This window comes from Plodia interpunctella, chromosome 14, assembly GCF_027563975.2.
Source record: "Plodia interpunctella isolate USDA-ARS_2022_Savannah chromosome 14, ilPloInte3.2, whole genome shotgun sequence".
Taxonomy (NCBI): domain Eukaryota; kingdom Metazoa; phylum Arthropoda; class Insecta; order Lepidoptera; family Pyralidae; genus Plodia; species Plodia interpunctella.
Window position 1 is genome coordinate 7,129,881 of NC_071307.1, and position 16,209 is coordinate 7,146,089.

At 33.2% G+C, this 16,209-nt stretch overlaps 3 protein-coding genes across 3 annotated transcripts in view; 2 read left to right on the forward strand and 1 right to left on the reverse strand.

The window, feature by feature from the left end:
* LOC128675522 (uncharacterized) overlaps positions 1-9,980 on the forward strand; it is a 29,672-nt gene extending 19,692 nt beyond the window's left edge. The window contains exons 4-7 of the mRNA XM_053754983.1: positions 1,470-2,753; positions 3,505-4,689; positions 5,249-6,214; positions 8,387-9,980. Of these exons, the coding sequence (XP_053610958.1) occupies positions 1,470-2,753; positions 3,505-4,689; positions 5,249-6,214; positions 8,387-9,817 (4,866 nt within the window). The 3' untranslated portion in view covers positions 9,818-9,980. The remainder of the gene's footprint in view (positions 1-1,469; positions 2,754-3,504; positions 4,690-5,248; positions 6,215-8,386) is intronic.
* Positions 9,981-10,764: 784 nt separating this feature from the next.
* LOC128675520 (SET and MYND domain-containing protein 4-like) lies at positions 10,765-13,675 on the reverse strand. Its single transcript, XM_053754981.1, has 2 exons — positions 12,261-13,675; positions 10,765-12,112 (listed from the first exon to the last, which is right to left on the reverse strand). The coding sequence occupies exons 1-2, from the start codon at positions 13,673-13,675 to the stop codon at positions 11,728-11,730; spliced, it is 1,800 nt and encodes a 599-aa protein (XP_053610956.1). The 3' UTR covers positions 10,765-11,727.
* A 27-nt stretch (positions 13,676-13,702) lies between these two features.
* OSCP1 (Organic solute carrier partner 1) lies at positions 13,703-16,155 on the forward strand. Its single transcript, XM_053754982.2, has 2 exons — positions 13,703-13,836; positions 13,941-16,155. The coding sequence occupies exons 1-2, from the start codon at positions 13,725-13,727 to the stop codon at positions 14,750-14,752; spliced, it is 924 nt and encodes a 307-aa protein (XP_053610957.1). The 5' UTR covers positions 13,703-13,724; the 3' UTR covers positions 14,753-16,155.
* Positions 16,156-16,209: the final 54 nt, after the last annotated feature.

Sequence of the window (16,209 nt, forward strand, 5' to 3'; positions counted from 1 at the left end):
TTACCATCAGATGACCCGCTGGTTTATTTACATAAAACAGTATCATTAATTTTAATAAGATTAAAACACAAAATTTAAAAATATGATAGTTTCTGTCCCTCCAGAACGATTAGATACTTTCATTTGTTTTTTTAACAGTGCAATGTAATACGTCCTTATGGAAACTATAGTAGTGTGTATAATATAAGACTTTTATTTACGTCACTTTTGTTTATGTCATCAACATTTTACTATAACGTCTTTTGGGTAATAGGGACCATTACTTCATACATCTCCCTCCGGTCTATGTTCCCGATTAGTCTAGTTAGTTGTTCAAACGATCTACTCTACCAGTTCGTGTACTTTGCATGTTGACTACACAGCAATCAAACTGCTTTTGTCCTTCGTCAATTCCACGCTTATCATTACGTTATCGTGATTGTGTTTATATCTTTATTATATTGTTTGAACATTTTTCAGCATAATTATAAGCCTCTGCAGTACATTCGTTATTATAGTACAAACAGTAAAAGTTGATCTTTTACGTGTTTTGTTGGTATACCTACTAAGAAGAATAAATTAGTTCAAAAAATCTTAAGTAGGCACTTAATTATTAAACCTTTCTTTGACTTACTTATATCTTGTGTAAATTGAATAATTTACACAAGATACAGAAAGAAAAGATATAGATTCTGTAAAGAAAAAATGACGTTGTCTCCATAAAAACGAAAATATTCCATTGTTTGCATAGTTATTAAAAAATCAACCCAATACTTTTCACATCGCGTGATTAAAAAGTGTAAAAGACGAAGTCTCTTGTACACAAAAGAATTATTCGTGAGCGGAGGTATGATTGACAAGAAATCTACTGGAATTAACTCAAAGTAAGTCGAGGTGATGATTACATCATTATATAAAAAAAAAACTAATTAACACTAACATAGGAATAAAACTAATACTTTTTAACAATACTAATAATAACTTTCTTATGTAAAAAGAACAAACAAATATCTACCTTAACATGAACACCTACATTAAGTTTTATTTTTTCGACCATTTTTGTACTTATTTAATTTCATACCTACTCATAAATTTGCTTGTGGTTGTGGTACTAATTGTCTGCTTATGGTATTGGAAATGGTGCTGAAATTCTTTAAACTTTTTTTAAATTGATTTATTACCAGCTCCGTTTTTTCTAATATATTTAAGAAGAAGTAGTTTCCCAGCCTAACTTCCACAATACCACAATTTTCATTACAGACTAATCTTCCTCCATTTGTAATCTGAGTGTCATAACAGGTTACATAAAATGCTCGTATAATACTATAACGCTTATTTTTCGCAATCCTTTGGATAAAGAAATTGTATTGTACTTTTTGTTACATTCCTTTCATTGAAATGGTGTAATTATACATACTAAGCCATACCTAAGTCTAAATCTCACAAAAAACATTGCATTTTAGAAATTTAAACACTAATTTCGTTTTCAGTCCCTCGGAAACAACGAGGTGGAGCCTGGATCTACGGAATTTTCACCATTCATCAATAGCCTTAATACTCGCATCGTGTCCAGCAATATGTTATTTAAAAACATACACAGCAACAACCTAGAAACATCTGTCGTGTTTGACATCCAAGGAAGGAAAGTTGGAGTAGTTGGATGTCTTAAGCCCGAAACTAAAATTCTAGACAGCGCTGGCGATGTAGAATATATAGATGAAGTTCTTGCTTTAAAGGAAGAAGTTAAAAAACTACACGACATCGGCGTTGATATAATTTTAGCTCTGGGGCATACTGATTATGAAAAATACATTGAAATTGCAAAGGACGTTGACGGAGTTGATGTAGTGATTGGAGGTCATAAAAATATGTACTTTTGGAATGGCACGGCTGCCGAAAATCAAGATCTAGAAACAGAAACTATCACACAAAATTCTGGAAAGAAAGTATTAGTCGTCCAGTCTTATGCGTATAGTAAATATTTAGGCAGACTTAGTATAACATTCGACCAAAATGGGGATATTAGAGAATATAATAGTAAACCTATTCTTTTAGACAACACTGTTCCCCAGGATCCTGAATCTGTGAATATATATGAAAGTAATAGCAAAAATCTGGCTATAACTGCTGAAGAGGTAGTCGGACAGACTTCTGTGGTCCTTGACGGACAGTCCTGCCGCACTGAGGAGTGCAATCTTGGTAATCTTATCACCGACTCAATGATGTATTACTACGCAACGAGATTCGTTGGGGATACATGGACTGATGCTCCCATTGCCATCATTCATGGAGCTGCAATTGCTGCTTCTATTTCACCTGAAAATCGTCCGGCTCCCGTGACTATGGGCGACTTATTGTCATCATTACCTGTTGCCAGCAATTTAATCGTTATAACGATGAACGGAGATGTTTTGAATGAAGTATTAGAACATGCAGTCGCAGATTATAACCCTTCAAATCCTTCTGGCCAATTCTTACAATTTTCGGGAGTCAGAATTGTATACGATTTCGAGAAAGAGCCCGGTTCAAGAATAGTGTCTGCTGTTGTGCGATGCTGGTCGTGCATAGTGCCTCAATTCTTTGTAATTGAAAGCTGGAGAGATTACAAAATAATAATACCTCAATCGTTATTGGATGCACAGTATGGTTATTCTATGCTGACTGATTTACCAAGAGAAGAACTTGCTTATGATGAAATTACATGCCTAGCGGATTATATCAACCTGAGAAGTCCAATTTACCCAGATGTAGCCGGGCGAATAATCCTGCAAAATGCTCCAGAAGCAGATGACGTGACAAACCCACCTATTACAACTGATACGCCCGATTCTACTGAGGCGCCTGATACTGATGGAGAACCTGATTCTGCCACCATATTTACTTCTTCTATCCTTGTAGTTGCACTTGCTGCACTTCCACGCATAGTCGCATAATTTTTTTATTAAAAAAAGTACATATCACAATTTTTTTTTATTTCACCTATTAAATCAGCTTACATTGAAGATGCATTTATTTTTATAATCACATAGTTATAAATTAACATTGTCGATTGCGTGAGTGAACCTAAAGGACTGATACAATGAAGAACCAGTATTGCTTGTAAAAGGGATAAGTAATTACAGCTAAAAGTTTTACTTACGAGTGTGTGCACTTCTTGTTTTTCTTTATTCTCAAAATATGCTCTTCTTATTTCTTCAAATTTACTAACTCAGGCCGATGTGCATGATTTAAATTATAAAACAAGATAATAGAAGAATCTTGCTCGTAATATGATAGAAACATTTGCATGCGTTATTTGAATAGTGTTTGAAAAAGCAGGAAATTATATCTTATTTGGGAAGCTTTAAAATGCCTGTATTTGATCTAGTGTGCATGAACATTATTGTTAAGAAAACCTATGAATACTGCATGAGTTATTAAGTGTGTTCACTTCTGTATCTTTGGGGTTCTCTTTTTCAATGTGTTCACTATAAATCTGTGTACTTGCATATTATATGTCATGAACTTTATTTTTATTTGTTTCAGTCACTTGGTAACCACGAGTTGGACAATGGCATTTCCGGACTGACGCCATTCATCGAAAATGTGACTTGTCCAGTCCTTGCAACAAATCTCAACCTCACGATGGAACCAGACTTAGAATCTGAAACTAATCTTATGAACTCCGTAGTATTTAACATATCCAATACAAAAATTGGTGTTATTGGATATTTAACACCTGAAACAAAAGTCTTAGCTATAAGAAACGACATAATATATGAAGAAGAAGTGTCTGCTATCAGAAAAGAAGTAGACAAACTAAAAAAAGAAGGAGTTAAAATATTGATCGCCTTAGGACATTCAGGATTTACAAAAGATCTTGAGATAGCTGAAAAAGTTGAGGGTATAGATCTCGTTATTGGAGGACACACAAATACGTTTTTATGGAATGGATTAACTAATGAAACTGAAAAACCGGAAGGCCCATACCCGACATTAGTAAAACAAAAGTCAGGAAAACAAGTTCCAGCAGTTCAAGCTTACGCATACACAAAATATTTGGGAAAACTTCATTTAGTATTCAATGCCAATGGCGATCTCGTCAGATTCGATGGCAACCCAATTCTCTTAGATAAATCTATACCTCAGGATCCAGACGTTTTGTCTATTGTAAACAAATACCGTGTAGAAGTACTTAAAGAAACTGAAGTAGTTGTAGGGCAAACTTCTGTGAAATTAGACGGACATTCGTGTCGCATCAAGGAATGCAACATGGGCAACTTAATAGCCGATTCGATTATTCATAAATATGCCGCAGACTATAGAGGCGAGGGTTGGACGGACGCACCAATTGCTATAATTCAAGGAGGTGGTATAAGATCTTCTATTGCCAAGTCACATTTACCTTCCAATGTGACAAAAGGCGATGTATTGATAGTTTTACCATTCGGTGGTAGCATAGCAAAAGTTTCGGTAAACGGAACGAATGTTTTAAAGATGCTTGAACACGCCGTTGCTTTTTATAGACAATTGCGTGCGCCAGGTCAATTTCTTCAAGTTTCTGGAATGAAAGTACAATATGACTTAAAAAAGAAACGTGGAAAGAGAGTAATTAAAATATTGCTTCGTTGTGGTCTCTGTGATATTCCTACATACTCAGCACTGAACGTATCTAAAACTTATAATATTTTGATGCCATCATTTCTTTCAATGGGTGGAGATGGTTTTTCTGTTCTAAATGGTCTTCCATCTGTTACGTTGCCTTATGACGAACTTAATTGTACAGCTGATTATTTTAAACAACACAGTCCTATTTATTCTGCTGTTGAAAATCGTATTATTATACAAAATTCTGCCATGTCGTTAAATGGCTCGCCTGGTTTGCTTACAGTATTTATTTTATTGTTATCAGTTGGTTTGTATAAATGATGTTATTGTTAATATTTTAAAAGCTTAGTTTTAGTGATTTTCTTCAATTTATTTTGAACATCACAGGAATAAAAGTACCTACTTTGTAATAAAATTTATACACGATAAGAAGTAAAAGTCGAATTTATAAGTGAGAATTGTTTCATAATAGTACAAATATCGCAAATATATAAACATTTTATTGCAAGATTTTATTTATATGTATAGACATGGTTTATATTTCGTTATTCAGAAAATATCTTAGATGTGATGTGTATGTACCTTAAAATAAAATCTTTTTATTTTTGTATTATTAAACCTTCAATATTGCCTTAAAAGTTTCAACTGTTGATAAGGTCCAATATCAAATTGTTTGTTTCAGTCCCTCGGAAATCACGAGTTTGACAACGGCGTGAATGGTCTTACTCCATTCATACAAAATATTAACACTCCAGTGTTAGCAGCTAACTTGATTCTTTCCAAAACTCCGGAGTTAGCCAGGGAGACGAATCTCAAGAAATCTACAATCATCGATGTATCAGGTCACAAAGTCGCGGTTGTGGGATATCTGACGCCAGATACAAAAATATTAGCAGTAAAAAATGATGTAGAATATATGGATGAAATTATTTCCCTCAAAGATGAAGTTTCCAACCTGAAAAGCCAAGGATGCAAAATAATTATAGCTTTAGGCCATTCTGGTTTTACCAAAGATTTGGAAATTGGAAAACAAGTTGATGGCATTGATTTAGTTATTGGAGGACATTCTAATACATTTCTTTGGAATGGAACTTCCCCAGATTCAGAAGAAATTCAAGGGCCCTATCCTACTTACGTAGAGCAAGCGTCGGGGAAATTAGTGCCAGTAGTTCAAGCCTATGCTTACACGAAATATCTGGGTAAATTGCATTTAGTGTTCGATAGTAACGGTAATCTCATATCTGCTGATGGTTATCCAATTCTTCTTAATAATTCCATTCCTCAGGATGCTGATACTTTACAAATTGTGGAAAATTATCGAATTCAAGTCAATAATGCGACACAAGCGAAAATAGGCACTAGTTTAGTTCCACTTGATGGTTTAAACTGTCAAAGGGTGGAGTGTAATCTAGGAAATTTGATAGCAGACGCAATGATTTACACTTACGCCATAAGTTACACGGGAAAATATTGGACAGATGCACCTATAGCTATTATTCAGGGAGGAGGAATAAGGGCATCCATAGCGCATACAACAAAGCCAGCTATAATCACAAGGGGAGATCTTTTGACTGTGTTACCTTTCAAAGGAAGTATATCAAGAGTGACAATGAACGGTGGCGTATTATTAGAAATGATTGAGCATTCTGTATCAAGATACAATTTGCTGGATTACCCGGGTGAATATTTGCAATACTCTGGTATAAAAGTGATATTTGACTTGAAACTGCCATCAAAATCAAGAGTGGTGGAAGCCAAAGCAAGGTGTGGAGAGTGTGATATACCAGAATATTTTGAAATTGAAAATGATAAAGAATACAACGTTTTAATGCCCACTTTCGTTGCCGATGGTGGGGACGGATATTCCATGCTAGTTGGTTTACCTAGAGAAACCTACCCCTATGATGAAGTATTTTGCTTAAAAACTTATTTGCAAAGATTTCGAGACGTTATGCCCGAAATAGACGGAAGATCTACTTTACTGAATCTAAAAGCAGTTACATCAGTATCAATGACCTTATCACCCCCACTGTCTACAATATTACTTTTAGTATTACTATTCACGATATTTAAATAAGAATCTGTGACTTTGATAAAAATAAATTGTTAATGCACATAAAACAATGCAATATTGTGGACTGTCTATACTTAAATGCTAAGAAAGCTTCTGCAATGCAATTTCAAATCATAATAAATAGGTTTGTTGTAGCTACATGGACGACATTATGCATGGGCGGATATTGAATTCTAGATTATGTCAGTACTCCCTTTAATGGATTAAGGCATTACATAATATATACGAGTCTGTGTTGCGTCCTGTTTTAGTATTATTTAAGTATTACTAAAGATAATTAGAAAAGAAAATATCGAAGACTGTGAGTTACTAAGATCTTCCATTATTAGTGAATTTATAAATACAGAATTGTAGTAATGAAACGTTAGCTATTTTATATATAATTTATTCAATAATTTCATTGACCATGCAGCATTCCGTGGTTGAGTGTCGTTTGTATTGTGATTATTGTTAGCTAATATTCAAAAAATATTTTAATTGATGTAACTTGTTAGTAAAACGGCTATTTGTAAGAACAAAGGAGTGGAGGTAATTATGTAATTTAAAACACACACACACATAATTTGTTTGTACTTGATGCGAGATTATTTGCTCCTTGATTAAGCGTACTAACAGCATACCTTATTTGTCAAAAATAGATCTCGGCCATTGATTTTAGATACCACAGAGAAATTGAATTTTTTATCAAGGTATATGTTTTTGTACCTACAACTGCCTTTCACATCAGTTTCATGAAGTTAATACAAGTACATAATTGTATATTTCGAAGTACCTATAAAATGAGCAAAATATTGATTTCCGAGTGGGAACGAAGTACATCGTTATTATTTTTAATTTTACATTAAGTATTATTTCTTACTGGAGAAACAATTTTTGGAACAATATTTATTTCACAGTTTTAGAGTTTTGTATGAGAAGTTCCTTTTTGGCTATGATTATATTATAATGTATCAGCTATTTCTGTTAAGTGTAATGTGTTTGTATGGAATTTTTTACTTTGTTATTGCTGATGGTGCCAGTGAGTACACTGCAATAGAATGACTAAGTATCAAATAAAGTTCCTTGATAAATCTTACTATTGTAAGTACAAATAAAATTAATAAAGAATTTTACAATATGCAATCGTTTCATTAACATGACTCAAAAGATTAATGGTAGCCTGTCAATAAATATCTTATTAATTAGTTACTAGTGATGTGTTTCGTAGAATTTAAATAAAATGAAAATTCTTATGTAAATGATATAAATTCCTCAAAACAAATAGAACCTGGTGCCGGGTGTACATGCTCTAGGACGAACTTATTCTAATAATGGCATGACCGGTGGCCAGAATGGTATACATCATGTTTTCTACCAATAAAACAATCCCAAATTATGCTTGCAATCAACACAGAGTTATTGCTATACTATAACACATCATAGTCGCAATATTCATCTATTTGACGAGACCGTTTTTTCACTATCCGTTGATGGAAGTTGAATCATTTTGAAATAGGTAAAAGTTTCCAAAACTTGAGTTTACTTGAGTTTACACCTACCTAATCTACACAGCAGAAAAAACACAAGTCTCCGAACAAATCATCGATATAGTATTTCTTAAATATTTTTTTATTATTTACTACTTTAGTACTGGTTAGTGTGTTTTTATAGAAGAGGCAGGTTTTTTTATTTAAAGTAGGGATACTATTACTTTAATAAGTAACCACTATACTATATCGATGACAACCACACTTTCTTTCCTTACAGTCCCTCGGCAACCATGAATTCGACGAGGAGGTAGACGGCGTCGTACCATTTATCAGAAACTTGACGACCCCCGTACTTGCTGCCAACCTTCTACTCAACAACGTACCAGAACTACAGACCGAGAAAAACCTACATACCTCAATAGTCATTCCAGTCAATGGTACCAAAGTAGGTATCATAGGGTACCTAACGTCAGAAACAAAATACTTGGCACCGAAAAATAAAGTAGAATATGAAGATGAGATTATCGCCATAAGAAGAGAAGTAAGTAAGTTAAAGAAGGATGGCGTTAACATTCTTATAGCTCTGGGTCATTCAGGTTATATCAAAGACTTAAAAATAGCTAAAGAAGTTGATGGTCTCGATTTAGTTGTAGGAGGACACTCTAACACATTTCTATGGAATAGTAACAAAACAGAAGAGATACCAGAAATTCCTCAAGGCCCGTATCCTAAAGTAGTTAAACAAACATCAGGTAAAACTGTATTAGTAGTGCAAGCGTATGCATATACTAAGTACATGGGGAGATTGCATATGATTTTCAATAAAAACGGAGAAGTTATTAAATACGACGGTACACCATTACTATTGAATCAGGATATACCAAGAGATCCTGAACTCCTAGCAACTGTAGATAAATATCAGAGAGATGTAAACAATATATACAGTGAGGTCGTCGGAATCTCAATGGTTTCTCTAAACGGAGATTGCCGTCTGAGAGAATGTAATTTGGGAGATCTCATTACAGACGCAGTAGTAGATTATACACAACAAAAATACACTGAAGATCTGAGTATAGCCATCATTCAGGGCGGTCGAATCAGAATATCTATAGATAGACCGAGCAGACCATTCGAAATGACGAGAGGTGATTGGATTACAGCGTTACCATTTTCAGACTCGTGCGCTATTGTGACTATGAGCGGGAAGATACTCAGACAAGCCCTTGAACATTCTGCTTCAACATGGCGGGAAATTGATAGCACCGGTCAATTTTTACAGTTATCTGGACTTCGCGTAGTTTATGACTTAGCGAAGCCTCCTGGTTCCCGGGTAATTGACGCTGTTGCTACGTGTTCTGGCTGTGGAAAACCAGGGCTGAATGTTATAGAAGACTCATACGAATATAAAGTGGCTATGCCAATATTTTTGGCGGAAGGAGGTGATGGTTATACCATGTTCGAGACCTTGGATAATGAACCCCTTCCGTTTAATGAAGTTGAATGTGTATTTAACTACGTTAAAAAATATGGCCCTGTGGACATTCATACATCGAACCGCATAAAACTAGTGAATGAAGATGAAATTAAGTTACTTGGAAGAATAGAGGAAGATACTGCCCCATCGAGTGCATTTAGTCATTACAGTAGCTCTAGTAGAATAAGTTTATTTATTGTAATATTTTCTTACGTTTATTTTTCCCCCGTGTAATATGTACTATGGAGATTATCTTAATATTTTGTACAACAAGAAATTTTTAAAACACTAGTATTGTTATACGTACGTATTTTCATCAGGAAGAGACGTCAGTAACTACTTTTTAAAATAAAAACAAGGTAATATCCATAACAATATTACGTAGGTACATGTCTAATTCTTCTTTCTTTCTTTCTTGTAAACAGTCACATTGATACATAAGGCGTCACTTCCGCGACAAGAAATAGTTTATATTTATAAATATTTTATAAAAATACGGGTGTAACGTGTATAGTATTTATAATCCTTAGGTACTTAATGGAAGGGCATCTTTTATTTATCGATGTACGTATATACATATTTATAAAATATAAGAGTTTCTTTTATAATAATAATAAATATTTGTCAGTTCATAACATTGTAAGTATGGAGTTTATGATCTGATAAATATTTTTAAGCAAGGTTCTATCCATGAAGCGGTTAAATATTGTGATTCAATTCAATAAATAATTTAGATTTTAAATGTGTACATACTTTACGGCTAAATTTTTTAACAATATAAAAAAATTCAACAATATAAAAGAAAGAGTAATTTTGGTGTAGATATATAAAAATTCTTCAGCTTTGGCGAATTCAGCGTTGTACAAAGCTTACAATTGTAGAGCTATTTAATAAAACCGAAGCAATATTTATATAATAATAATGCTCGTCCGAACATGGATTAAGTATTCGTGGAATATTCCTTGGCACTACTATAATTTCAAATTAACATAAAAATATATACTTAGCTTTAAAATAAATGGCCTTAGTTGTCATCAGAAGAGTATAAAACCAAAACAGCGAAACCAGACTCACTAAACCTAGGGTTAAAAGTACCGTATAGTATTAAAAAAAAATAGGAACCTTAGGAAAATAAGATTCCTTAGGAACACGATTCTATTGGTTTCAATGTAAACAGCTGATGAAATTTACAAAATTTATTTCAAAATAGTTTTTACTTTCAAAACACATGACAGATACCATAGCAGTTAGTACAGTAGTAAGTATATTAGAAAGACATAATTACATTAAGTAAACAATATAAAACACTAAACGTCTTAGGAATTTGCTATATTGTTTTTCTCAGGCACTTAGGTTCTAGCGTGATATGATCTTAGAATAATATAAAGCCTAATTTGTTATTATATAAGGCACAATTTTTTCAGTATTCGAGGAAATATAATATAAATAGGAAATAAAATATATAATAACAGAAAATAATATAAACAATAACAATACGTAAACAATTTTTGTACTTATGATTAATAACTAAAATAATAGTAAATGGTTTTTCTTAACATAATAAACGTCGTGTTTTTTTTTTCACTTTGGTTTCTGTTTTAATTGCAAGGTTAAAAACGTTACATAGATAGCGTTTTATTTCGGTTCGCAAAAAATTGTTTGAAATTTTGAATAAATTCGACGGCGGTCAGAGGGGATTATTTTTATGAAAAAAAAAAGTATATTTGTAAAAATGAAAAAAAAAACACTTCATCAAACGTAAACGATTATTTTTTGTTGATATAACGCACAGTTGATATAAAAATGAAATCGTTCTTAGATATACGTAGAAGTCGAAAACGTATCGAAAGATATAATAGTATAACGACTCCTATACATATCGACAATCGACAATGATCGTCGTCTGCTTACTTTTAATGGGGAGCTTTGTATCAATACAAAATAAACTAGTACATCAAAAGACTACGAAATCTTTATATTATACTGTCCATACGGTTTAACCGTTTAGTTACAATAATATTGTAAAAAAAAGTATATAACATAGTAATAACATAAAAGAATCAATAACATAAAATAATCAATCTTTGAAAATTAAGGATTTTATGGCACATCCTTACCCCTCTACACATCATGCTTGGTATGGTTTAAGTACTTTCAGGGATGACGCTCCATTCAACATCAACAAAGTAAGGTATGAGACCACCGAAAATTTGCAAGCATTGCTTAAGTGTTTCTTGGCAATCAGCTAGCTCGAGACACGGGCAGTAAGGCTCTAACAAACCCGCAAAATCACACAGTGGCTCAAACAATTTACAAGCCGTTTTTACGTCGCCCTTTTGCAGGTTTTCAATATTATTCAAACGTAACAAAGATTTCTTACTGTTAATATGTGGAGGCAAACGCCTAGCTGGCTGAAGATTAAAGTACATAGGCCATTTGTTGACACAAGCTTCACAGAGACATGTGAATTTGTATTGAAATTTCAATGAACTTTGGCGTGATGTGAAGTTCTCCATTGCGTGATGTGATCTGTAATTTAAAAATAATTAAATTAATTAAAGGCTTCTATTCTAGCGCGAGGTTTATTTATATGAAAACGACGCTCTGCAGAACTAAAACTGAACATTGCCCAAAAAATATTATCATAAATATTAGTATAATTACAGTTGATACATACCCATAATTATCAAAGATCTGCATTCCTTTCTTGATAGGTCTAAGAGCAAAAAGAGTCATTTGTCCTGTACCCAACTTGTTGAATCTCACTACATTGGGAGCACACGAATGGTTGATCAAACTATGGAAGGCATATGAGGCACTTGCAATACTTGTGTCGTCTACATAGTTTCCCATAGAATTTTGCTTAATACTTGATATGCCATGCATGTTAGTCGGACTTGTCATTATATGGTGCAGTAGCATTCCAGCGACACATTTTATTATTTCATCATTATCCTCATTATCACCTTTTAAAAAATTTGTTTTCTCTAACAATTTCAAAAAAACTGCAGCAGTGACTGACTTTTGGAATATATCAGAAACTGATCTTTTTTCTACATTGGAAGCTAGCATATGTATTGAAGTATAATATTTAGAATCATAAATCCATTTACCATCAATTTTGACATGGCCTCTAAATTCTGTATCAGCATTTTCCTCTGCTTTCTTTATGGTTTGGAACAAACTCTTCCAGTCAGTATGGTCATTCCGAGCTCGTATTACTGTACGAAGACCTAGCCATTCAAGTTTTGTAAATTCCATGTGTATTAATGTTGCCATTAATGAACATTCTACTCCATGGTAATCAACCCATGCTTTCTTCTTACACTGTTCAGAACAGAATAGGGCGAAACAGCAGCTATGACATGGTATCAAGTTCAGATCTCTAGATAAACAATAGCTGCAACATAACAAGTATTGGGACTTTAATAACAGCACAAAATAAGGTTCCTCTTGTGCTAGTATTTCACCTACTTTGATATCTTCTTTGGCTACCACATGTCGCCCCATTTCCTTACTGAATACCACTTCCAATTTTACACTTGCGCAAACATATCTAGAATCATTATTTGCTCCGGGTGTAAGAAATTTAATAAACTGATCATTCTCATATTGTTTCTGTGTAACTTTTTTTAAAGGCAAATGTTTTTGGCACATCTCTTTCCTATTGTTTAGTTTGTTTCTGAGCTTTTCAGGAAATTTTAATCGAAATACAAGTTCAATATCTTTAATACACTCCTTGTTTGCTTTCAAAGTGAATAATACAGCAGATCTATTTGCTATAGACAAGCTATAAGCTTCTGACTCTGGAGGTGCATATAATAATGACAAGTTGTAATACTGCAAAGCAGTATAGTTATCTCTCTGTTGGTAGTGTTTGTTGCCCAGGTTACGATACTTTGTAGACAAATCTACTGACTTGGACACTTCCAACACATTTGGAAAGGTGTTAAGGCTCCCTAGGATTTCATAAACATATAAAACCCTTTCATAATTCTTAGTTAGATTTGATAATTTCTGTGATGTTGGTATTATTTTGTCTTCATCAGTCAGTTTTTTTATAACACTGTGGTAGCAGTCATCTATACTCATTTTAATATTTCTATGTACAATATTGATTGGAAATCGTGATTTGTTTATAATGTCGCAGTTCGCAACACCTTTTATTGTCGTGAATTTGGGCTGTGAGATGATTTATGTGATCGACCAGAGGCTGAAAGCACAACATATAGGATCAGACAAATCTGAAAGAGGTTAGTTCTAAATGTTTTCTTTTATCAAGGAGGATGTGGATATTTATTTGATTATATATAATTATTAAATGTCTTGTAAATAAATAAATTTACCTTACTTACAGTTCTTACGGATGTTGCTACAGTCTTACTTCACCCAAAACTCCTGGATGAACTATTTATACCACAACCGGTGGCCACACACGTCGTCACGAAACAATTGCTGCAAGATATATCGGCTACATCTATTATGAAACTGGACGAATATTCTATGACCAAATTATGGGACCTAATGACCATGATATACAAATGGCAGCTTTCAGTAGCAACAAATCAAAACATTTTTGACATTACGCGCCGGCACCTGAAAAATGTAGCCAGATTGCTACCACATTATTTCCCCAAAAGTTTTATTGAACAAACATTGATAAGGTTTCAAAACTTAAAACAACGCTTTACCGACGATGATTATAAATGTTTGATCAATACCTTAATTTTGTGGTTTTCTGAATATCACACAAAAATTTCCGTACTGTTACGGTTGGGATTGCAAAAAAAAGATGGCACATTTAGTTTACCAGCCACCATTAACCCAAAGATTTTACACAACTTGGGAGAAAACATTTATATTTACGATTCAAAGAAAAATCCTGTTGAAGACTTTGAAAGAAGTTGTTCTGATACTTCTGAAATTAATTGTCTGCTTGCTTCAATTGAAAAAGAAAAAAATATATCAAAACAAGGTATACTAAAAATTCAACTGCCCATTGAATTAGGAAATCAACAAAGTAAAAAAGGTACTCTAGAATTAGCTCGCGATACAATGTTTGAAAATATTGCAACTAATTTCAAGTGCAGCACAAATGACTTATCATTCAATCCTAATTTACCAAAATCACCACAAGAAGACCTTTTAAAAATGTTAGATGAGTCGTAAATATTGTAATTAGGTATAATTACCTATTCCTTATGAATAATTCAATTCCACATAAGCTTTAAATTTTTACATATTATCTAATAAAAATTACAATAATGTACTATGTATATGTGGCGTTCCAAACAAAAGGGGCAGATTCGAGTTTCCAAGACATTTCAGATTTTGTAAAAACAGGTGGAAAATTGGCATCTTAGCAAATGGCCACGTTTTCATACAATAAACGTCTCTAAATAATGTACCTACATAATGTGAGATTAGTGAAACACTATAAATTGTAGGATGGGAATTGAATTCTATATATAATAACTAACTATTTATGCTCTATTATAATAATATATGTAACTAACTACTAGATCTCTAGCTATTACAGAGTTTTATGTCTATTTCCCAACAATTTATTTTTTGTAAGTATAAACATTGAAACATTTTTTCCAATAAATATGCCTTAACTCGATACGCAAGCAGTAACTGAACACCACATTATATTACTATACATACACAATATAATACCTATAACATTTTATTTAGAGAGACATATTTTAAGAAATCAATATTTTCGTCCATGATATTTTTTTATGAATTATATAAACACAGAATGCAATGCAATAATTCAAATTCCCTAGTTTTATGGTAACATCTTGATTAATGACAACACTGACTCTTAGAATTAAGATTTATCGGAATTCCCCGAACTTCCTGCAATGGAAGTCGAACAAATACTTTTTATTTTGTAAACTATTCTGTTCTCAGAAATTTCTGTACTCAGAAAACAAATTTCTGAGAACACAATAGTCACTTTGTATTGTATTGCAACCTGAGGTAGCAACATTTTAACCTAGGATATACTTACGGCACTAGAAGATACGTAGAATATAATGATGTAGAGATATTCTAGAATATCCTAGCCAAGTCATTCCAGATTTTCGGTCATATGCATTGTGATGCATAGAATAGAAATAGTGCTACATGGCCTTTTATGGAGGTCCGATTCCCAGCGTGAGCAATATTTATTTGTACCTGTTTTTACAGATATTTATTTGCTGCCTGTGGTTTGATATGCTCGTATCCATCGGACCCACGCATAAATCAACAAAAAATAAAAAATTGACCCACGACATAAGCATAATGCCTAGTGGGTTTTGAATGAAACATTGTCCATATAATTTGGATTTACCACAGATACAATAATCTGTGGGATTTACTAAAGACAGATTTGTATACATAAACCAGACAAAGAAAATTAATGACGACGGGCTAGCTTTCCCAAATGAGATAGAAAATAACAATACAATTTCCGGGCCCGTCTTATACAAAATGGCAGATTGGGCCTTCCCAAATCGGGTGCATACACAGTGAGGGACAAAGATAGATAGCTAATTAACACCGTCCGGTTTCTTGTATTTCAGACGAAGTATATATATTTCTAATAGATATGACGAAGTCTACAGTTTTTTCTG

Coding starts and splice junctions, on each gene's coding strand:
- OSCP1 (XM_053754982.2), top strand. CDS start 13,725: ATGTCGCAGTTCGCAACACCTTTTATTGTCGTGAATTTGGGCTGTGAG. Junction 13,837..13,940: donor ATCAGACAAATCTGAAAGAG/GTTAGTTCTAAA, acceptor CCTTACTTACAG/TTCTTACGGATGTTGCTACA.
- LOC128675520 (XM_053754981.1), bottom strand. CDS start 13,675: ATGAGTATAGATGACTGCTACCACAGTGTTATAAAAAAACTGACTGAT. Junction 12,113..12,260: donor CAGATCTTTGATAATTATGG/GTATGTATCAAC, acceptor TTTAAATTACAG/ATCACATCACGCAATGGAGA.